We start from the raw sequence: 23,526 nt of genomic DNA on the forward strand, positions 1-23,526 counted from the left end.
AGTGCACCTCTGTCTATGGCAAAAAGTTTCTCACTTCTCCTTCTTTTGCAATAGTTCGCATCCAATAATTTGGTCAATTTTGCAGGTTACAGTTGTTAATGCTTTACCTGATTTAGTGGTTTCTCCCACGTTTTCTGCATGCCCGTGTTGTGGGGATAGGTTAGTGTGGATTTCCTCTTCTAGTCCAGCTGCTGCGACTGAGTGTGGCTGGCACGTCCTATCTTGGAGGCAATCTGCACTGGATTCGAAGGCTAGCCAGCCAGATTTAGCTCATAGCTTCGTGAGCACTGTGTTCTAGTACGCCTAGTTTCCCTTGAAGCAAGAGGCAGCATGAAGGGGAATTCACTCACCGCTACTGCCACTCTCCATCATGCGTTCTGACAGCAAGTGTTCGCAGTTATCGAGCGAGACGTGTTTGTGTTTGTCTGTGCACACAACGTGCTTGTTAATTTAGTTAGTAAGCGAATGTTTGCAGTGGTTTATGCAGCCGATAAAATGACTACCTTTACTATGTCTAGCTGTTTAATAATTTGCTATCGCAATCAATGTTTCGCTTGTTGGGTGAAATTGTGACTTCTGCCTTTTTTTTTTAGAGTAAGTTTAAACCAACCCGGTTAGAACTTGGTAACATTCAATCACAATAACATGAATGCTATTCTGTCATACAGCACTTCTTGTAGAGTATAAGTATTGCGCTTAAGTTTGTGTCAGTATGCAAACCTTTATGCCAGTAGATAAAAGCATGCAGTTTACATGATGCAATGACTTGAACACAGTTTACTTCCTTTAATTCAACCCTGACGGGACCGACAAAACTGATAGAATTTAACATGATGCAGAAAGAATACCAAAACACACTGCTGATTCATTTGAAAGTATTTTCCCGATTCTAATAGGCCCCCAAATCAAGCACGATGCCACTTTCGATGTGTTAAAAGTAGAAAACTAAAGTTAAGATTACATTTAAGCTCGTAAACTATGTATAAATCTAATGCACACCCAAGGTTTTCGCAACAAAAATGGTCAAGGGTCTAATATGTGATGCACAATGGCGGCGCAGCATGAGTTTTTAAAGTCGCCTTTGCCTTGCTACACTCCTGTTATGCGATGAAGCACAAGAATGCCGTGAAGGCGGTTTAGTTTTCTGTCTGATTACGCAGGCAGTTTTCGGCCCAATCGTCATTAAAAAAAAAGAAAAAGAAAGGTGCATGTTAGTATCGGGTAAACACCGTAATCAGTCATTGTGAACTACAGTTATTGCTTGAAAATCTTCCTATGGCAGGTCAAAAGTAGATGTTTTCAATGGGGGATGACGTTTGCTCAGTGCAGTCACTGTCCGATAAGCTCCACCGAGAAAGACGTTGCCACTAAAGGGGTAGCCATTGGAGTCACCACAGGGGTCGGGCACGAGTGTACTGACCAGTCAAGCTCGAATTATCTGGCAAAGGCTACTTTTAGGACCGAAATAACAAAAATTTGGGCCCACAAAAATGCATGGGAGCTGGCTGCGTTCGAATGAACCAAAACAGTCACAGTTTCTCCTAAAAGGCAAAGCATCTATTGCGATAGCAAATTCATAGACAGCTATACGAAGTAAGGATAGTAGTTTTATCAGCCATGTACACTGGTAAACAGTCGCTCACTAACTAAATTAACAAGCATGGTGTCACGTGTGCTCAAGCAAACACGAACACACTTCACTCGACGACGGTGGAAACTCGCTGTCAAAATGCTTGAGCGAGGAAGCGCGGCAGCAGCAGCGGACGAATTGACCTTAGTGCTGCCTCTCGCTTCAAGGCGAACTAAGCGGCGAAAACACAGCGCACATGAAACTATCAGCACTCGGCGCCATCTGTCCCCATTGCAGATCAATTTCAAGACAGGGCCCGTGCGGCCGCGCCATACGCAGTAGCTGCCAGAGCAGAACTCCCTCCCCGAGGGTGAGCGCCATCATCGGCTCACCCTCGCACGCTTTCAGTCACGGATACAATACAGCACATGGTGCGCAGCTACAATGTTATTGCTGTTGGACTTTTTGCAGAACATCATGGCAACGCCGATGTCAGAAATGTACCTAGTGTGTCCATATAATTGCTATCGCAATAAAAAATCGAACTAACCTGAGTTGAATTAATGGAAGTCTACAGTATATGGAAGTTATGAGAAGAGCACAATAGGGTGCTCCAAATTCATTTTGGTCACCTGAGGCTCTGTGACATGCATATAATGCACACCAAACAAGCTTTTTTTGTATGTAGAACTTATCAAAATGCAGCCACTGTGGCTGGGAATTGAACTGATAATGTGCTCTGCTGCAGAATGCCATAGCCATTGGTCCACTACACTTGGTAATGGAATAACGGGTCAGTATGGTCTGGTAGAATGCAGCATTACAAAATGTCACTGCCAACACTGCTGTCCAACGCTCCGTCCTGGTATTCCTGTAAAGCATTATGGCCAATTTATAGATTCAGGCTAAATCTTACCATCACACTTAACAGGCAACAGAGAAAATGGTGATGACTGATCACACAAAAAATTGGGTCTCGAAATTTGCTTTGTGCTGGCAGTTGCACCAGACTCAATAAATTATGAAAGTTGCTGAATGAGATCATCTACACTGGTCAATGACTACTTAGAGCAGTCACCGACCTAGGGCTGCAGAGTCTGTGCTGTGTTTCTTTATATTTTTCTTTCCAAATGGGTGAAAGAGAAGTGAATTAGTATATGCAGGAACAGCTTATGCACACAAAAGTAAGTATAATTGAGGTCATTCAAGCAGTAGCTCAGAGAATCAATAACTCAAGGCAGGTGTGAACATATCTAATTTATGCTTCACTGTACATGCTGGACTGAAATCACTGATGAAAATGGTGAGTGACTCCTAGCTCTAAGCACAGCAGATGTTAAACTCGAGCCACCATAATGCCGCCTTCTGCTGCAAGCTGTACAAAGGTAAAGGGGCTTCACGTGAGGCCTGCGTCAATGTCTGCAATGAGGACAGCTGCTAGGTTTTCTGGTGTCACTTCTTTGGAGAGGAAACCTGAAAAAGATGAGGTACATACAGTCAAAATGTTGGCCTTGCCAATCAGCTCAATCTGTTCCCTACAGCCTGTTGTCCATAACTGGTCAAAGCTGGATGAAGACACAAGCAGATAGAAAACAAATGGATGAGCAGAACCAGATAATTACATGAAATCAGTACATTAAAAGACAGATCAATGCTGTCTCAACAAAAGCACAGAATAAATATATCCTTGCCCATGCTTACTAGAATGCCTCCAAGTTAGTGGGTTTGTCTCAAACACAAGAACATTAACATTTGGTTCCCAAAGGGCGAATGCAGCGAATTAAATAGAAAGATGCTGGATTCTAGAACTGTGCTCATTCCAGTCTTCCACTTGATGTACAGAAAAACATACATCAATTCTTTCCTGCTTCTATCACTGCAACAATATTTGCCATATATGTGCAAATATAGTGCAAGATTATATTTACAGAATTGCTGGCCGCAGAGTGGCACTCGCGTTATGCTAGAAACCGTGCTTCTGGAATAAGGACATTTCTGGCAAGAGCTCAGCACACAATCTCGTGCAGAACCTGTGACCTTCTGCTCATTGAGACATCACTATGAATGTGGCTAACCACGGCAGTTTAGCAGAGGGCTCCAAGTTAACTTTGATTCAACAGAGTTCTTGATGCACAGTGTAATCCACCCTTAAAGCAAACACGAAAATTGGCACTCCAGCTCTGCTTACAAGTCAGATTTCACAAAATGACCTGCCAACAAATTTTTTTTCTAAATGATGCCCACTTAGCAAGCATCATGTCCACCACATTTTTTTTTCATAAGTAAAAAACATGAAATGTCGAAATTGTAGTGATCAGGCACACACTACATGTTGACCTCAAAATAGGCTGACACAAAACCAGTGAATGCTCAATACGAGTGTCTTTATATTTGGCCACCACCACCACAGCAGATAACCGAAACCACCATGATGTGCTTTCAACCACAAAAAAAAAAAAAAAATTGTTGCAGAGCCATTCTCTTGCAGGATGAGAAAATGAAAGGTACAACTGGGACTGATGTGCTTACTGCTGACTAGCTGGTGTGCGGGCTTTGCGCCGCCGTGCGAGAGCAGCTCGCGGCGGTAGCGCTCGCCCGCAGCACGCCGAAAGGGGTCTTCACGAAACAGCTCATGCCAGGTCCATGCAGCAACAGCCCGAGACATGAGGTAAGCGTAGTACTTGGCCCCGTAGCCCACCAGGTGGCCAAACCGCAGTTGCCAGGCCTGCCAAATAGGGGACATGCAAGTGACTGTTTTAGAAGAAGCCCACCTATGCTATTAATCTGTGTTGAAGCTTTTGAGAAAGACATAGAGGATGACAAAATACACAAGGCATGCGATAAGCCATCTAGCACCAAGCTAACCACCGACCAAGTAAGATACCCCTCACTTTTAGTGAATGTTTGCTTCTTATCCTAGATGTCAAGTCAGTGTATACTTACGGCGATCAGTAGAAGCATGACAATAGCGCTCGATCACTAAAACGTAAATTTGGGTACTTGATCTTTCATGATGTGCAAAAACTGTAAAACAATAAACACTATGAAAATTGACACAAAGCACTGTCTCCTAATGAGCTTATTTTGCCAAAGACAGACACTTATAGAGAGAAAGCCTTAAAGGGACCCTCACCAGGCCCCACAGAAAATTTTGGTTATACGGGGAGCGTTCTGCCACAAAAAAGTTTTCAAATCGGCTCATTAATAGCCGAGATAGAAATACTTCAGTGCTGCGAACCCATGATTTCAGCAGGCGGACTCCACTGCCAAGCAAGACGCTCTCCACTCGCCCCGTCTAGCCTTCGCAAGCAAAATTCCCTCCCTGCGTTCTCCCATACCAGACCTTGAGGATCGCGTGATGCATACGTCACAGGCCATGCCTTCATTTTTTTTTTCTGCTCGCTTATTTTCCCCGCTGCTACGCCTTTCCGCTGACGGCACCGCACGCGAGCTGTTGTCTCATTCACAAAGCACACAATTTTGCATGCTGTGCACGAGGAAACATGACTGGCGGTATAATTCAGTGCTACATGAATACTGAGGCAGAACAAGCATGACAGAGCATGAGCATGATCACGCGATGGAGCACGGTAGAGAGAGAGAGAGAGAAAACATTTATTTGGACCATCGAGGTCGTTGCTCTTTAGGTCGAATGGGTGGTCTTTTAATTCCAGGACTCCACTGACCATGGCTGCTCGACGTACTTGCTGGACGAGAGCTTCTTGTCCCGCCAGGGTATCGCCGATCAGCTGTACCTCCCACCGCTCAAATGACGTGCTAGGCGCCTTTAAGTGTAGAGGTTTGCCCCCGCACCCCCACGAGATGTGAAAGTGTGTAGGGTGTGTGTCATCAGGGGCAGATGCCGCGATATGTATGTGGGTACATTTTGCTGTATCTGTGTAGGTTTGGGAATGTGTTGGTCTGAATAAGTCTGAGAGCTACTGCCTCTTCAGTGCTGAGCTTTCTGTGAGGGGGAAGATAAATCCTGCAGTTGAATCCCTGGATCTCTAGTCGGTCGCAGTAATCGGATGGCAGGGGCACGAAGGTAAAGGGTGGGGATTGATGGGACGATTGGCTTCATCGCGCTCGGTTGATTAGTGCTCGAGCTAAGGCGTTCACACTTTCGTTCACCTCCAGCCCCATGTGGCCCGGCGTCCACGTGATTTGATGTGATTCTTGCAGCCTCGGGCCTGGAATCTGAGTCGCCAGCAGCGGTGTTCGTCCATTGGTAAAGTTACGGCAGGCCTGTTGCGAGTCGGTAATGACATGAACTTCCCTGCCTACCCTGTCTTCTTGCTTTATTACCAGCGCCATGGCTATGGTCTCAGCCGCAGCTGGGGTCTCTGCCCTTACGGAGGCCGCGAGGGTCAAGGAGTTGCCTCTCCCATTCACGGCGGCTACTGCAAAGAGGCCATGCTATAGAGTACGCCGCCACGTCCACGTGCGTTACGTATGGGTCACCCTTGAATTGTCAGCCCTGTCTGTCGACACGAGCCTTGCGTCATCCTTCGTGAAGTTCACGACTCATGTGCTTCGGTAATGGGTGCTCCTTGATTGTGCCTCTGACCTCAGGCAGGAGTGATCAGGCAGGAGTTGCCCATCGAGGGCACAGAGCTCTGTTGCCGTTCCAGTCCGGTGGAAGATGGCTCTGCCTGCCGCCATGTTCTGTAGTCTTATGGATCCTGAGGGCCGCTAACTTCTCGTTTGAGGTGGTGACAGGGAGACCCAGGGCCATTTTGTATGCGCCTCTGATGATGGCATCGACTTATCCTTGGTCGCGTTTGTTTAGCGAGTGGTAGTGATACGGCATGCTATACGTTACTCTGCTGATCACCAGAGCCTGGACGAGGCGAAGCATGTCCTCTTCTGCCATGCCCTTGCGGCTTCTTGTTATTCATTTGATAATCCACGAGATGTGGTTGGTGGCAGACCTTAGGGCTTGGATGGTGTGGGAGGCTTTCAGGTTGCTCTGGATCCAAAAACCCAGAATCCTAGTCTTATTGCTTTCCGTTATCTTCTGGCCCTCTAGACAGAGGTTGATAGGGCCGGGGGACTTGTAGATTCCTCCTCTCTGCACTCGGATCACCTCGGACTTCTCGGGCACGCAACCCACCCGCTCGCTGCCGCAAATCTCTCCACGGCCGTCGTGGCCTCCTGAAGGGTCGCCTTTTTTCACGGTAGGGAGCCCTTGGTGGCCCAGAACGTTGTTGCCGTTCCAGTCCGGTGGAAGATGGCTCTGCCTGCCGCCATGTTCTGTAGTCTTATGGATCCTGAGGGCCGCTAACTTCTCGTTTGAGGTGGTGACAGGGAGACCCAGGGCCATTTTGTATGCGCCTCTGATGATGGCATCGACTTATCCTTGGTCGCGTTTGTTTAGCGAGTGGTAGTGATACGGCATGCTATACGTTACTCTGCTGATCACCAGAGCCTGGACGAGGCGAAGCATGTCCTCTTCTGCCATGCCCTTGCGGCTTCTTGTTATTCATTTGATAATCCACGAGATGTGGTTGGTGGCAGACCTTAGGGCTTGGATGGTGTGGGAGGCTTTCAGGTTGCTCTGGATCCAAAAACCCAGAATCCTAGTCTTATTGCTTTCCGTTATCTTCTGGCCCTCTAGACAGAGGTTGATAGGGCCGGGGGACTTGTAGATTCCTCCTCTCTGCACTCGGATCACCTCGGACTTCTCGGGCACGCAACCCACCCGCTCGCTGCTGCAAATCTCTCCACGGCCGTCGTGGCCTCCTGAAGGGTCGCCTTTTTTCACGGTAGGGAGCCCTTGGTGGCCCAGAACGTGATGTCATCTGCGTAAAGGGCATAACCTAGGTCCGGGATCTTCCGCAGCTCATTGGTCAGCGCTAGCATCGCGACGTTGAAGAGAATCAGGGTGACTATCGCCCCTTGCCGCACGTCGATCAGCATGTTTGTTCGGCACATCGATCATATCCAATTGAGCCTGGCTTATTCCGATGGTTGCCGTCCAGCCCGGTAGAAAATGGCATAGTTTCGGTACCTATGTACGTGACCGCACGACCGTGGGAACAAGCAGACGAAAGCGGAAGTACATCTCACGCAGACATTCCGCTTGTGTGTTTTACTATTTCTCTAAACTTCAATTCGTCAATTCAAGCAACAGATCGCACAGATAACAGATGTCTTGAATAATTCTCGAAGTCACATGTCACCACCGAGCGACGTCACACTGCGGACACGACTACGTCACCGTCCGGCTTGAAGCGCAGCAGCAGCGAGGAGAAGGAAAAACGGCATTCGGTTTGAAATTTCAGGTCTTTTCGCAGCGGGTAGCAATGTATAATACTTTGCAGACGCGATCGTTATCGCTCAATGTGTGCTCTGCGCTTGTCAGCTCAAGATGGCCAGACCTGATGAGGGGCCCTATAATTTTTTTTTTTTTCACAATCATTCAGTTTACACTTTGCATGCACTATATATTTACACTATATATGCAGAAAGGCCTTATGTGCGCCAATAAAGGATATAGGTGTGCCAACACACTGCTTGCCAAGCCTGTCTATCAAACATATTTAATTTATTTCTTCAATTAGTTCGCTGGCCCCCTCACCAAAGCACTTGCCAAACAAGGGAATGCATCCGAGATGCTCAATGCCCATAAAAAGTCTGTATGTCAAAAGGATCTGTGTGACTTCTTTTATTATGCCTCTTTTTTTTTTTACACACTGCTTTAATCCTGCAGAGCAAAACAATATGGCAGTCAGAAACTAGCAGTATTGCAATACAGACATCTGATGTCAACCCATCTTGATGGTGATCACCCAACAGTACTATCAATGATGCATTGATAATGAAAAGATGATGTACCAAGTGCATAATCTTTGATCTTTTCTTCTCATATGGGTGAACCAGCTCAAAGTTTGCCCTTCAGGTACAAGTTGCCCAATCAAGACCTATTCCTTAGCCAAGACAGCAAAGAAGCTTCTTCTTTTTCGATACACCCGGGCTGTGTGCCCACTGACTAGAACAATATCAAAGAAAAGAATCATGACACCTGTATGCCATCCCTTAAAATGTTTATTTTGACAGAAGGTTCTAAAGGCACCAATCTAAGTCGGATGCAATTCATGCAGGCAGTTCTCTAAAAAGGAAATAAAGTTAAAGGTGACTCGAAGTTTCACACAGATGGCATTTCACAGTGTATTTTGCTTATGCCACTTTTGGATCGAGTGCTTGCAATGAGCAATGAGCAGGTACTCGAAATCAAGTGCACGAACAGCAAGTACTCGAGTAGTTGCAAATAGGTGTGCATCGAATCGGTACAAAATTGTAACTTAGATCGTTAACACCTGCCAAAGCAGTGCTAGCTAGGCCTAACAGCCAAGGCAGGCATGGCAGTGGGAGGCAAACTGTCGTGGAAAGTTTGCTGCTCGTCGATGATCGGGCCTGAGATCAGATCATGCACACGAGCTAGACTGAGAGCTGCAGAAGCGGTGAGTGTGCCTATTCAATCTCTGCACTTACTGGACGGAATGGATTAAGCTTGCGTGCAGAGGAAAACAGCAGCCTAAACTGCCGGCATTTCGCAGTCAAGGTCGTGTTTTGCAATAACGCGCAATGGGCAAATTCGAAACGTTCCTGTGGCCTTGCCCATCATGAAATTACAAGTAGACTGAAGCACAACAGTGAGCAAAAGCATTCAAATGAATTTGAATGCGCTGCTTTTCTGTGCTGTGGGCATTCTAACAAATGTTGCATTTGCACTTTTCATGAAAATATCTGAGTAACAGCACTTAGAAAATAAACAGATTCTAGAGATGCATTTGTTTCCTTCTTTACAAGTAAAAAAGCTTTTTTTTTCTTTCAGATTTTTCAACAAGGTTTCATGCAAATCGCATAACTATTCAAACTCTTTGCTTCAAAATTATTTGACACTAGTAACTATGAGCTTCGACTTCACTTCGAACCAAAAAAACTGATGTTTGCACAAGCCTACAAGTTCTGCACTTAGTCAAACACAATCTGATAAAGAAATGTCATAAATGGTTGTCAAAAAGTAATGCGCATATTGCGCAACATTGCCTCTGCTAACAAAGCTTATATTTCGCAGAACAAACTGGCAGATATTGAATGTGACGTATAGCATTCACATGCAAAGCCGAATTAGCGCCTGATTTTTCAACTTCATAAACACCTTTACGATTCACGAGGGTTGCAATGTGGGCTTGTTGCTAATGCATCTTCAAGGGGAGTATGGTAGCGCGATTCAAAGACGGGAGAAAAGAAGCACTGTTTGTGTCCCTTCGTGTCTTCTTTTGTCCCATCTTTGAATTGCGCTACCATACTCACCTTTACGATGCCACACATTTCTCCACCCTACCGGGAAGTGCCGACCTTTAGTTGCTGTCTTCATTCTCGGTCACAGTAATACTTTGCTTTGTGGAAAGCTCTAACACGTTGAAGCATATTTGCCAAAAGTATGTCCCCGCATTTTTCTGTGTACAAGCCGCCACCGTGTATAACTCGCATGTCCAATTACAACAGCTCGAGAAAAAAAAAAATGCACGTATAACTCACGGACAAAACTGGGCACAACAACGATCAAATCAAAGTGAAAACAGCCTCCATTCGCAGATGCACGAGTCTTCCACATATCTTTGACCAGCGAACCTGTTCTCCCCCTCTTTGACGATGCTGATAACCTTCAGCTTATGCTGAAGACGGCCGTTGAGTGCAGCTCATCCTGATCAGAGTTCTAGCTTGCCTGAGCCACGCGCACTAGTTGCTAACTACTAAATGCAAGATGGCGAGCTATAAAGAGCAGGAGAATGGCCGACTATGGAGGAGGGGAGAAGGGGGCTTCACACAGGGGTGGGGAGAGGGTGAGGTTCCCTAGGAGACAATGGAACTTTGAATGGTGAAGAACCTTCACTTGACGTGTAGCTTCACGGCAGTGCCTCGCATGCTGCCGTGAAGCCCCACCTCAGCCAATCTCAGCCTTTGGTGGATATATTCCACCATGAGCATACTAAAAACATTTAGAAGGCCGCACACATTTTTTTTTTCTGTTCTAATATGAAAGTCAATACTATTTAATGACAAAGGGCACCATGATACACGAAAGTTATATAACCCTCCTAAATTGCGGGATAAAATCTCTGCAAGCGCTCCTGTTGCAGTGAAGCGATTCCACTTTTGATGTGCAAGTGACTGCAGCAACGTCACTTCCAGTGGTGACTCTTGCACTCAACATTAGCTGCAATCGATGACTAAGTTTGAACTGGGTGTTCTCTTTAAGAGTGGACTGCACTGTACGTTTGGAGAAAAGCACTGCAGCTCTTTTGTGCACTTGCAGTAAGTGCTCACCGTGTTGGGCACGTAAGGAACTCCATAGTGCAGCCCTTGCAGCTCCGCTAGGACCTCTGTGGTGCTCTTTCCCAGAGGGTGACGCACATGGTATCGCTGATCAAGCAATGCGTAGAACACCTGCAGCTGCGTCTCGCTGGCCGCAAAGTGGTAGCGCATCTGCCGCAGAGACAACGCCATGTTGTAGGGCATGGGTTCGCCCGTCTGGTAGTGGCGGGCAAACGTCGACACCACCTGCACCAACCCGCAGCAGAGAACGCCAGGGCAACCCATGCTTCAATGCGGCACCATCAAGCAGAAACACTGCAACCCGATTTGACAGCATGACTTCCTGAATCCTTTTTTTTTAAAAATCAAAGTTGAATGCACAAAATGAAAGCGTTCTGCATCTGCTCCACCTGGCAGAGGTGTTTTACACCACACACCCAGCATTTAGAATGTGGGTTTAAGAGAAGAAGAGGCAATGCCGAGACAAGTGCATTTGCCTTCCCCTGTCTGCCTAACAGAACAAAATGACAAAGTTTGGCTTGTCCAGCCAGTTGGTTTAGTCGTAATTCATTGCATGCAGTGTACTGCAAATAGAGCACACAGAACAGACAGAAGAGAAGACAGAACAATGTGCCTGTGGCTAATATATCTCACATGTTTACTATCTTTATGCTACACTGTGGTACATTCAGGGAATGAAATGTGACATGGAAACTTTGAAGTCAAACACCCCATAAACGCAATTGCTCAAGAGCACAATGTCCTGCCGCTATGAATCTCGTTACTAAAGATGACGTGGACTCCGATGTGAACCCTCTGCATGCCATTACTTCAGTTGTACCTGAAGTGCCGCAGGGCACCGTTCTTCACGCACATTTATTTTTAATATACACTAACGATCTACCATATACGTTTTCTCTGATATGCAGCTATTTGCAGATTGTGTAATTTATCACTCGATTAATAACCTCGCCGACATTATAGCCCTTAAATGTGATCTTCACTCAGTGGAATAATTGGTCTAACACATGGCTCACGTCATTAAATGCTAAGAAAACATTGCTAGTTCTATATCATAGGCGTCAGTCTTACACAACATCACAGTATTTCATTTATGACCATCAGATTTATAACACACGCTGTTAAAAAAACTTGCGCATAAACTTCCCCTCAATTCTTAGGTGGTCTCTTCAAACAACATGTTTAACTAACAAAGCTAACCATGCACTCTGTTTTCTATGATGTAATCTCCATTTATCCCCCTTCCACAATGAGACTACTAGCTTGTCAAACTTTAATACAGCCTAAACTGGAGTACGCATGTGCAGCTTAAGACCCTCACCAAGATAACCCCATAAACACATTAAAATCAGCTCAAAACAGCACTATTTGATTCATCTTCTCTGAATATTCCTCTCATTCAAGCGTTACTGCCATGAAATCACATGCTAACTTTCCTGATCATTCAAAGTGTCACAGTGTAGCTTGTCTTTGCCTTTTTCATCAATTTTATCACGCAGCACTAAGAACCCCTGCCATACTCTAGCTCATCGTCCTTCAAATTGCCTCAACAATTTAAAGTCAGTATACCCTCCTTTAGCGGATACTTCCGCATACCAGTCATCCTTTTTCTTGCGGACTTCAATGGATTAGAAAGGTCTTCCCAGCGATGCTGTGCACCACTCCATCACTGCCAAATTCAAAGAAGTCATTGAAAACATCTTCCACAAATAATTGTGCCCACCCCTCATGTAAAAGCTCTTAATTGGGGTCTCTGAGGCATTGAATATAAATAAATAAATAAATAAATAAATAAATAAATAAATAAATAAATAAATAAATGGTCGAATTTCAATATTATGAAGCAGACTGCCGATTTTACCAACATTGTTATTTATTTATTTATTTATTTTTATTTAAATATACCTTACAGGCCCCTAGAGGCATCGTGTAAGGGGGGAGAGTACACTCAAAGATTATACAATAGTTCGAATACATATGTGAATACATATACAAAAAGTACAGTGTAAGAAATGCGCTAACATGCACTAATGTGGTGTTAAAAATTGTACAAAAGACAAACCGAATGCTTTTGAACTTGGCTGTGGCTTAATGCCACAGTATAACAAGCAGGCACTTTGGTTGGTTCAGTTATAAAGAACTTATAATATTGTGGCAACAAGCCAGTAGATGGGCAAAAACTGCATGGCACGTTCACAGCGCATTCCACACAAATGAAAGCAATCAGAGCAGCGCTGCACCTAAATTTTATTTCTCGTTGATATATTTTTAATGCGATTAACATTCATTCTTAGGGAACTCTCCCCACTTTTTCGGGGCTGTCAGAGGGTCCATCTGTGTCTCTAACCGTTTTCCCACCAATTTTGGGTCACCGGATATGTGGTGCGGGATATGTGCCACTGTTCAACGAACCTTTTTGATGGCAACTTCGAACACTGGGTAGCATATATGCCACCCGGTCTGTTCCACTCATCGATCAACCTGACGACAATTGGGCCCACTGGGTATGTGTTGCTCTTAGAGTAATATCTTTGAGGCCAACTTTGGTGAATGAGCCTGTGCCACTGTGTATGTGGTGCACTTCAGTGACATCAGTTAGCCCTCTTCAAGCCTAGTTGTGTTACTGGGTATGTGAAGCTAGGCATGTGCCACCCTTCAATTAGCCTTGTGGCACATCTTTCTTCTTCTTCTGCTGGCACGGCCCTGGCCAACCACATGAGCTGGCGCGAAGATAGGCCAGAAGGAAGAGAAATGGACGGCGGGTGGATCTGCAGCTGGGTTCCTCGCAGCTGTTCAAATAAAGCCGCGAAGTTTTTAACTTTTCTTTGTAGCCCACAACCTCTCTGATGTCAATTTGAAGCACTGGGTATGTGCAATTAGGTATGCGCCAACTCTTCAATGAACCTCTTTACAACTACATGGGTCAGTGGGTATGTGCCGCTGGGTATGTGTCCCAAGCGTGTGCCACACTTCAATGAAAGTCTCTTATGACTTCAGTCCCCCACTAAGGGTAGCTGGATATGTGCAGCTCTTCAACGAACCTTTTTATGCAAACTAAGGTCCCTGGGTATGTGACACGCTTCAATGAAAAAAAAAAAAAACTGCTAAAATTTCTCTGGTGCTGGGTGGAATCGAACCCCTGTCATATATAACGTAGAACCTCATTCATTAATACGAAATTTTCTAAAAAAAAATGTACTAACCAGAAAAATGTATGACCTGAAGTCACTAAAAAATTTGACAGATGCAACTGTGGTTGACATCTAGGTAATGCAAAGCGTTGTGCAATTCATTGCAGCATGAGCGGCCGACGCATGCCCAAGTAGCCCCAGATTTTGCGGCTTTGGCAAGCTTTTGTTTACACTCCTCAAATTTGGCCTGAGTGAGCAGTTTCTTTTAGCAAGGCATTTTGGTGCCACTTGGCGCGAATTGTTGCAGCATGAGACGTCAAGGCGCGTCAAGGGGCCCAAGCAACCCGAGATATACGTTAACGTTTTCCTATTGCAGAGTGTTTAGAGACAGTGACATGAAACCGAAACGAATTTGAGCTGGTGGGTGACGCCGGAACATGATGCCTACGATGCCACCAGAGTGGACCATGACACTCACTTCAAGGTGCTTGCAGCAGGGAATGGCGGCACGTTTGGGTTATCACTTATTAAATGCATGCAGTATGCTTCCACCGATACCACACCCCACAAGCTGTGAAACAGATAAGTGAAGATAGTTATCGCAATAGGGTTGGTGGTGACAGCTGTGAACACAGTACGCAACGACCTGGGAGGGGATTTGCTTGTACCGGAATAGGAACTAGCATTTTCATGTGAGACAGGTAGGCGAATATTGCGTGGAAGCTGCTGCGGTGGCCGATTACTGTTCTCAATTGTGTGTGCCTTGCGCCTTTTCTTGTTTACATGACATCTAGCGGCTGGAGAAAGCATCATACGATCCCAGTTTGGCGATGAACTGAATGTTGACGCTAAAAGATTGTACGAGTTTGCCAGGAACACATGAAGCTATAAAAAAGATGTGTAACTGTTTTGGGTTATTTCTCTGTGCTCTCGATTGCAAGTGTTGGCGCTGGGAAATCATGTGTAAGGGGATCACATCAACCAGCCTCTACTGTATTCAGGCAACCTTGTTTGAATATATAGATATTTGCACATGCTGTGTGAATAATTATTCAAATGGCAGTGCTAGTTGACACAGCATGTCTGGTGGGGAGCACGAGAGAGCAGCCTGGCTGCATGCATGCCTCGTACATGACACATTTCGGCAGTTGCCATATGAAGTGTTGACATGTTTCAATGCTAATTGCAATAACATCAACATTCATTGCAAGTTGGGCTCTGCCGCATTTTTTCTTTTGGCTGGCACATGCACTGCTGCAATCATGACGTCACAGAGGCAATCATAACTGTGTGACACTTCACCTGCTTTTCTTGTCAGTCGTGCTCGTAGGCACAAGTTTGCTTTCTCGAGCGAGCGAAGCAAGCGAGCAAGATTAGCAAGCAAAGGCAAGGCAGGATTAGGCAAGCCAAGGCAAGGCAGGGCAAGGCAATCCAGGAGAATGAAGAACTTGGAAGTAACTGTTTACTGAGTGAACTTATGCTTTCAACCAATGCATTACTCGGGAGTGGCGAAACCAACACGAGCATCTGCTGGTTGTTGAATTGCATCATGCGACTGCTAATCTGCCCCTTATTTATAGCAGCTCTGTCATACATTATAGGTTACCTTGAAATAACCGCATCCAGTAAAACCTCACTAAACCATACCCGTTTAAGCAGTAGTTTCGTTTTAAAAGTAGGAGAGTCAAATCCCCGACTCCGCAGCCATTGAACATAATGCATTTTGATTCTGCATAAACCGTACCAGCTTATTGCACACGTATCATGCAACATGTAGTGTTTCCACTTTTCATCTTGAAATCACAACGGTACATCAGCCCGGCAGAACAATGAGCCTTAGAGATCGGAACGATCTCCAAGCGTAAACACAGAGGGCGCTTGGAAGGGTGAAGCCACATTAACATCAACATCATTTCAGCACCGTGCCAGAGTCGGAGAGCATTGTGGCCCATGTTGTGGCGTCGTACAAGCTAGGACAAAAACTGGGTGCTCAGCATAGAAGAAAAATTGGACATCGTTCATGCTGTCGAACGTGCCACGAAGAAGTCTGTGCTGGCATGCGAGAGGGATCTTACGTTGACTACAGTGTGTGGCACTTGGAATGCGAAGGAGAAGTTGCTAGGCAATGCTACTGCGAGCACGAAAATACGTCTGCTACGAGGTTCGACTTTTCGAGGTTCGATATTTTGCCATCATTGCCTTAGTTATTGTCGAAGTGTCACCTAGTGACAGTGACGAGGACGACATGGAAAGCAAAAATACGGGCGATTCAGGCCTAACAGTGGCAGATGCTGTACGTTACGTCAGCCTCATGTAGGTGTTTGCCAAGAAAAGCTGGCTCGTAGCCTAAGTGAGTTTGAGGCCGCCGTCGTCGCTACTGGCCCACCGCGGCGCCAAACGAAAATAACAGACTTTGATGTGCAATGTGAATAAATACTGAATGTTTTCTGCCCTTTCATAGCAGTTTCTTGTAGTTTCGTTTTTGATGGGTAAGTGGGCGATCTCGCGCTATTTTGGTTAAGCAGTACTACCGTTTAGTACATACTTTTCCCGAGCTCCAGCCAACTATGGTTTAACAAGGTTTCATTGTAATTTGAGAAACGTACTGAAGAACTAGTGCCCTTCACCCGATGGGCCTCTTTTTCTATATGTGGTACAACATTCAAAAGCATAAACACCGATATCATAAGCACGTCTTGAGCAACAACATAAGTACGATAGTGCAGATCACAAGTTATGTGATAAAACGTATGTGGAAATATGGTATTTGTTCAAACAGGCTGCCTATTCATGTTAGTCAAATGACACCAAGCTACCCGCTCAGCGAAGTTTCAGTAGGTCCACAGCATCTTACCCTTGGGTCAGAGGAGAAGTACTCCATGAGGATGGAGGGCACTTCGGCCAGGTCAGTGGCACAGCGAGTACCCGTGACATGCTGGTAGCGAGTGCGCGCCAGCATAGAGTGCATGGCGTGGCCCATCTCGTGGAACAGGTTGTCCAGAGATGATGGGCTAAGCAGAGGGGGTGCCCCCCACGGCGCACTGGCTAGGTTCAGCATCAGCACCACCACTGGAAGCTGGGAGACAGTGAACAAAATTACACAAATGGGACAGTGCAAAAGTGGCTTGGTGTAGAATGTACATTATAACACAGTGGCAGGCAATAACCACGAAGCAGTGTTTGTGACTGCAAGGTGGTTAAAGGGACTCTAAAGAGAAATGCTAAATCAGTTTGGACTGACGACATATTCTTTCAAAACTCAATTGCCACCCATACGGTGGCAATTGAAGCCAAACTTTTCTTAGCTCCAATAATTAATCCTGATATCAAGAATTTTAATGCTATTTTCTCATATTTGGGCCATTATGGTGCAGGCAAAGCTTTTGAAGATTGCTGTACTTCTTGGTTGGTTGCTTTAGAATGCAAGGTAGTCCTTCTGAGCAATTAACTAAACCTGAGCTAATGTTGCAAAAGTCTGCAACATCACGGTGAGCTTGTGAAGAACTTCATGATGGCAGTGCCACCTGTATTTCATTTGATTGTGTGTTTTATAGCCTAATCAAGTCTTTTCTAAATTTTCCTACAATTTACTTTGGAAAAGCTTCCGACAAGCCCTATGACTGCCATGGATTTGTGTGCACTTGGCCATGCTGCTGCCATTTTTATTTTGTAGATTTAAGCGGCCCTGAAATTAACATGGCTCTGAGTTTTGAGCCTTTGTCAGCTTGTCTGTCCACCATATTTAATATTTTGATGCCGTCTGAACTGGGAGGCAAAAGTTAGAAAGCTACCATCAAGACTCATCGCTGCTGGCAACCGACTGAACGAACAGTCAAGACCTACGGAGGGCTACGGATCAGATAACCACCATGAAAAGACTAAAATTGAAGAGGATCACTTGACGGGCGCAAAACATTATGATTATTCAGGCACCACGTGCAGTACTGGATAACAACACGGCAACAGCACACCAGCTTGACTCAATCTATGAGCAGTTCGAGGATAAAAAGACAAGCTTGAGAGAGACATAACTGAAAGAGCGTTTGAGGTGCAGTACATAACTCTGAAAGAGTACGAGGACAACATGAGCCACATTTACGTCGAAATCCACAGCACATGAAACCAGAATGTTTCATTGTCTATTGGTGTTTGGGACACACTGGCTGTCGCAGAACCTTTAGAAAGGCCCAGAACGAGGTTACAATAAGAGCAATTATTCTGCTATAGCACAACCAAGATTTACAGATACACTTTAGCTTCCTATTCCAGTACCCCTATCAGAGCCAAAGTATTCAGAGAGATGCTGTTACAGAGGATTCGTGCACAATGCACAGAGGAACATAAGAAAGTGCTCTGGCTGCTCATGAGTATAGATGTAGCAGGAATTCAACACGCTATAAGAGCATCTATGAAAACAAAAATTTAATAGAAGATGCGGTACCCTGCACATGTTTGGCTTTTTATATAGCGAAGTCAAACACTACAATTGACTGATTGATTGTGATTGATAAATTAAACTGGCTGTGGTTGATTGACGGTCTAGTACTCGGAGGCAACCTGGGACTTTGAGATGTCACATTGGAGGGCTATAGTCAAAGTTTGACCACTTGGGGTTCTCAGTTTGTATCTCAGTCTACGTAGATCAAAGTTTTTGTATTCCACCTAATCAAAATGCAGCAGTAGGGTCTGGGAATCATACCACTGAACTTGTGTTCAGCAGCAGAATGACACAACCACCAAACCACAAGAACGGATACAAATGCCATCAAGAGGTCCACGGACCGTCCTATGAGAGCCACACTACGTCATTACCTGATATGAGCCGTCCGGCAGCATGCGTCCACCCTGAATGGTGAAATGACAGTCCTGGTTGGGCTTCTCTTGCCGCTCAAAGAAGTCGCAGTAGATGTGGCCCAGTAGAGTTCCACCCTCCTCCTCTTTCACCGCCTGGGCACGGCAGCATCACAAAAGTGAGCGAGCAGCACACACTTTATATCCATACAGCATATAGCATAGGCAACCTAATGAAGTTAATTAATCCTGTGTCTTTCAGTCAAACCGCGAGCTAACAGACTTCAACGCTTATCATCGCACCTCCATGCTGAGGCAATGTTGCTGCGAGAGTAGTTAAAATCTCTAAACTGCATTCGCTGTGTCCATCCATCTGTTTGTCCTTTCTGTTGTGACAATGACGACAGACAACAGCTGTTGTTGTCATCGTTGTCATGTCACTATTAGGCCATTTCCTCATCACCACCTTCACCCTCACCACAGTACAAGGAAAACAAAGCTTAGCCCACCATAGCAACAGGAATTCGAAATCCTACTCCTGTGGCAACGAGCAGTTAGGAGCTGGACCTGCTGAACCATTGTGCTAACACATCGGTTTGGCTCTTAGTAATTAGGAAGGGTTTTGCGCTCCACACAGACTTGGAGAGTGGTGGCATTTGTGCATGCATTTCAGAGGCCACAATAGGCAATATCGTTGCAAACAAGGACAGTCTTGTGTACACCTATGAGCAAAAGTATACGGACCACAGGGTTGCCAAAAAAACAGAATTTCTTCGTAAGTAAGACGCATAAGTGGAAGCTGATGAGTGCACTAGAAAATTTGTAATGCCAAGTTTGGACTGCAGTCTTTAATTTCAAGTTGTAGCCACAGACAGAGGAGAAAACAAATTTTAGCATGCAACCCTTGGTCTGTATACTTTTGCTCACGGGTGTACATGGTAAGGGTGTGCCAATACCTGAATATTTGAATCGAATAGGGAGTGTGTGGATAATTCGATTTGCAAATAATTTATCAAAAATTAAATTTTTCTAATATCGGCACCTTCGGTGAATGACTCGGCTGTAGTCGGTGCCATTCACAAGCACAACGTTCTCCCTGCATGCAATCTTTATCTGTATAAGGTTCAACCAGGTCAACCAGACCGATCGAATGGATTAACGCTATGCGAACACCAAAGCAGCATGTGTGGAAACAGAAGCATGTGAGATATTCGGGCTGATTAGCCATCGGAAGGCACGCTGATTGCATTGAATAGCGCATTCAGTTTTCATGCACCCAGATTCAAGGGGTTCACAACTTTCTACTGACGTACAAGCGCACAGATGAACTTGGCAAGTGTGCTCGCGGTATTTGACGGCTGTTCGACCACGGACCCAAACGCTGCTTCAAGGGCCATCAATCTAAATCCTACGCTTGATCTCGCGAAGAATCACTGATAAGCCCCCGTAGGTACAAACGAGCTTTGTGCGACAATGTGCAGCCTGTTGTTGCATTGGCCGGCGGCGAATTTTCATTACGGCCACACCCTTGGTCACACTGTCTATCCAGTTGTGTCCAATCAGAGCTGTACTGTCGGGTGTCGGCGACTAAAGTTACGGCTAATGAATCAACGCAGATCTATTCAATGCTGTCGCACGACCCTCAGAAAGTAAACAAACCGCCCCACCAATGAAAGCTAGTGCACAGGTCCACCACTGCATGGTGACGGCCACCATCTCTGCAAAATACCGTAGGGTGGCCCCATGTTCTGAATGCCATTCATAGGCGCAAACGGTATCTTTTCGTAGCATCGATTGACCTGCCACAAGACCATCTTGGGGTTTACATAGTGGGCTCAAAAATATCATGCGACAGCACACTGAACCCCTGCTCCAGATGTCTATGCATTTGGCTTCCCAACTTTAGAGCCCTTTACCGTTGGCATCGACCATGCGTGACGTGTACAGCGCCAATGATCGCGCGGAGTGGCGCTGAGTGACACAATGTGCATTCCTCGCTCTTGTCTGTCGAGTACATTGACCTTAACGAGCTGACCATAAAGCACTGACGATGACCTACGGACGCTACTTGCCCTAAAAATGTAAAAGCGCCCCTATTTTCTGGATTATCCCTCAAGAGAAAAGTGTATAATAGCTGTGTCTTACCAGTACTCACCTACGGGGCAGAAACCTGGAGGCTTACGAAAAGGGTTCTACTCAAATTGAGGACGACGCAACGAGCTATCTATGGAAAGAAGAATGATAGGTGTAACGTTAAGGGATAAGAAAAGAGCAGATTGGGTGAGGGAACAAACGCGAGTTAATGACATCTTAGTTGAAATCAAGAAAAAGAAATGGGCATGGGCAGGACATGTCATGAGGATGGAAGATAACCGATGGTCATTAAGGGTTACGGACTAGATTCCAAGGGAAGGGAAGCGTAGCAGGGGACGGCAGAAAGTTAGGTGGGCGGATGAGATTAAGAAGTTTGCAGGGACGGCATGGCCACAATTAGTACATGACCGGGGTTGTTGGAGAAATATGGGAGAGGCCTTTGCCCTGCAATGGGCGTAACCAGGCTGATGATGATGATGATGATGATGATTTTCTGGAAGAAAACTGGAAGACAATACTTTCTAAGCAATAGAAGTTTGCCATTAAGCACAGTACAGCCCACTTTTAAACTGAAAACCCCATTGGAACTTAGGACAGCTTCGTTATTTCTTCAGCTTCACATGGAAAACAGCACTTAATTCCATTTGACAGAAATTCTATTGATAAAATATATATTCCAGACCTTCATATATGAACTGAGTTATGCGTACTAACATACTAATTTGGTGTTTCTTTTATTAAGAGTAGCGCATACTATACATCTCGATTCACACGTACCCAAGTTGCTGATAGCTAGCAAGATTTTTGTTATGTGATTAGCCTCCTGAGCATCTGCAGCACTGTTTTTTGCACAAAATTTGGAAGCATAAAGGTTTGCATTAAATTTTATAATATTCAATATTTGGCTATTGTTCCTTGATTCCATTCGATATTCAATCTGAAATCCACTATTCAGTATTTGCATACCACTAGTGCATGGCAAATAATAAGTTGTTCTTGAGAAAGCAGCAGTGTCCATTCACAAGAGCCTGCTTACTGCTGTGTAAATGAGTTCGTGAAAGAGAACAATGTCATCTGTCTGACCACAGCAAGAAGCTACAAAGGAAGTTCATACGGCTTGCTGTACATTCTTCTTCTACAGTCAGTAAAGCATCAACAGTTGACGCATCATTGTCTCCGTTTTGTCCTTTTTTTCACGTGGCAAATCGCCAGTCAAAACAAGAATCGCAGCAAGCCTAAGCATCAACTTATTGAAGAAGTTCTTCTGGGAGCCCATATGGGTTTATAAGAAAGAAAGCTTTGCTGTTTAAGAAAAATTCGTCTTGGTTCAGAGGTCAAACTCAAGACCGATGACTTTATGAGGGGGTCACTCTACTCTCATTGCTCTGCCGTGCCTAGCTCAGAGGGTCATGTGACCATCCCAGAAAGGCGGCTGTGTTTAAATTTAGGATCAGGACAAAATTTTTTTCATCTGCAAAGCTATCTTTTAGAGAAACCCATGTGGGTTTCTGTTGTAGCTTCATGGTACAATCGAGTTAATGACAAATTTCTCTTTCATTAACTTTCCTCCACCTTGCAAGTTTCCGTAGAACTGATTTCCATAAATGAATTCAGCACCAAAGGAATCACTGAAACCTACAAACTTCTGTCATTTTTTTTTTCATTTTTTTTAAATGTTGGTAGGCTACAAAGTACAATGAGCGAAAAAAGTTTTCCTCTTCACAATAGCATGTTTTAGCTGATACATATGTGTTTTGGCAATACAATATCAGCTAGAAGCATGTGAATGCCAAGCAGCTGCTTTTGAATTGATTGCCAAATCCAATTAAGAAAGAAAAAGAACTGAAATATTTGGTTTAAAAAAATGTAGCCTAAATGTGAATGTTTACAAATTTGGTGGAAAGAACAAATACAGCTGCTGAACATGCTCGAGAGTCAGTCTGCTCTCACTGGCTAGGAATAGTGCTGCCAACAGTTGAGAACTTTAATAATCTGAGCCATTTCTTTCATGGCCAAGGAAGTTTTCTGTTTCTCTTTAACTGCAGAAGGCGCTTTCGCCTTTGTGGCAGAGAAGTCTGTCGACCTCAGTTTCATTGAGACTTATGCAACTCGAAAAATAATAAAGCGGCAGCTTTCTATAAATAAAAAAGAAAGAAAGCTACTCAAGGTTGCAGTCACCAAACAGTAAGCACAACGGTCAGAAGGCATCTGCTATAGCTAGGCATACTGAGTGAGAACCGAAGACGGACAGGTTAGTGGATAGATGCACTGCTGTCAGCTCTCCCATCTGTCATGCGTTCTGAAGCTACACACCTAATTATTCGTCACAGACAAGCCTCACTTCACGCTCTAAGACACATACCAGCTTGACGACATCTGCATGCCAAACCTCTCCTGCCTTGACGTCTTCTGTCTCAAGGTAGACACCATACAGAGCACGAAAGATCTCATTTAGCCCGTCCATGCAGCAGCCAAGGGATAGGTACGGGGCATAGTCAGAAGCCTTCAGCTGGAACCTGTACACATGTGCAACAGTAAAACGCTAGTCAACCCTTCCTGTACAAAAGACAAGCTGAACTTGTCAAACATACACTT

General features: G+C 45.0%; 1 protein-coding gene across 3 annotated transcripts in view; it reads right to left on the bottom strand.

Annotated features, from left to right (window-relative positions):
- Positions 1-2,807: 2,807 nt before the first annotated feature.
- LOC135901446 (mitochondrial intermediate peptidase) overlaps positions 2,808-23,526 on the bottom strand; it is a 59,845-nt gene continuing 39,126 nt past the window's right edge. For all 3 annotated transcript variants that reach the window (XM_065431255.2, XM_065431256.1, XM_065431257.2), the window contains exons 10-15: positions 23,294-23,447; positions 18,859-18,993; positions 16,901-17,122; positions 10,907-11,140; positions 4,100-4,295; positions 2,808-3,043 (exon numbers count right to left, since the gene is read on the bottom strand). In XM_065431255.2, coding sequence (XP_065287327.1) covers positions 2,967-3,043; positions 4,100-4,295; positions 10,907-11,140; positions 16,901-17,122; positions 18,859-18,993; positions 23,294-23,447 — 1,018 coding nt within the window. In that variant the 3' untranslated portion in view covers positions 2,808-2,966. The remainder of the gene's footprint in view (positions 3,044-4,099; positions 4,296-10,906; positions 11,141-16,900; positions 17,123-18,858; positions 18,994-23,293; positions 23,448-23,526) is intronic.

The sequence above is a fragment of the Dermacentor albipictus genome, chromosome 1, assembly GCF_038994185.2.
Source record: "Dermacentor albipictus isolate Rhodes 1998 colony chromosome 1, USDA_Dalb.pri_finalv2, whole genome shotgun sequence".
NCBI lineage: Eukaryota > Metazoa > Arthropoda > Arachnida > Ixodida > Ixodidae > Dermacentor > Dermacentor albipictus.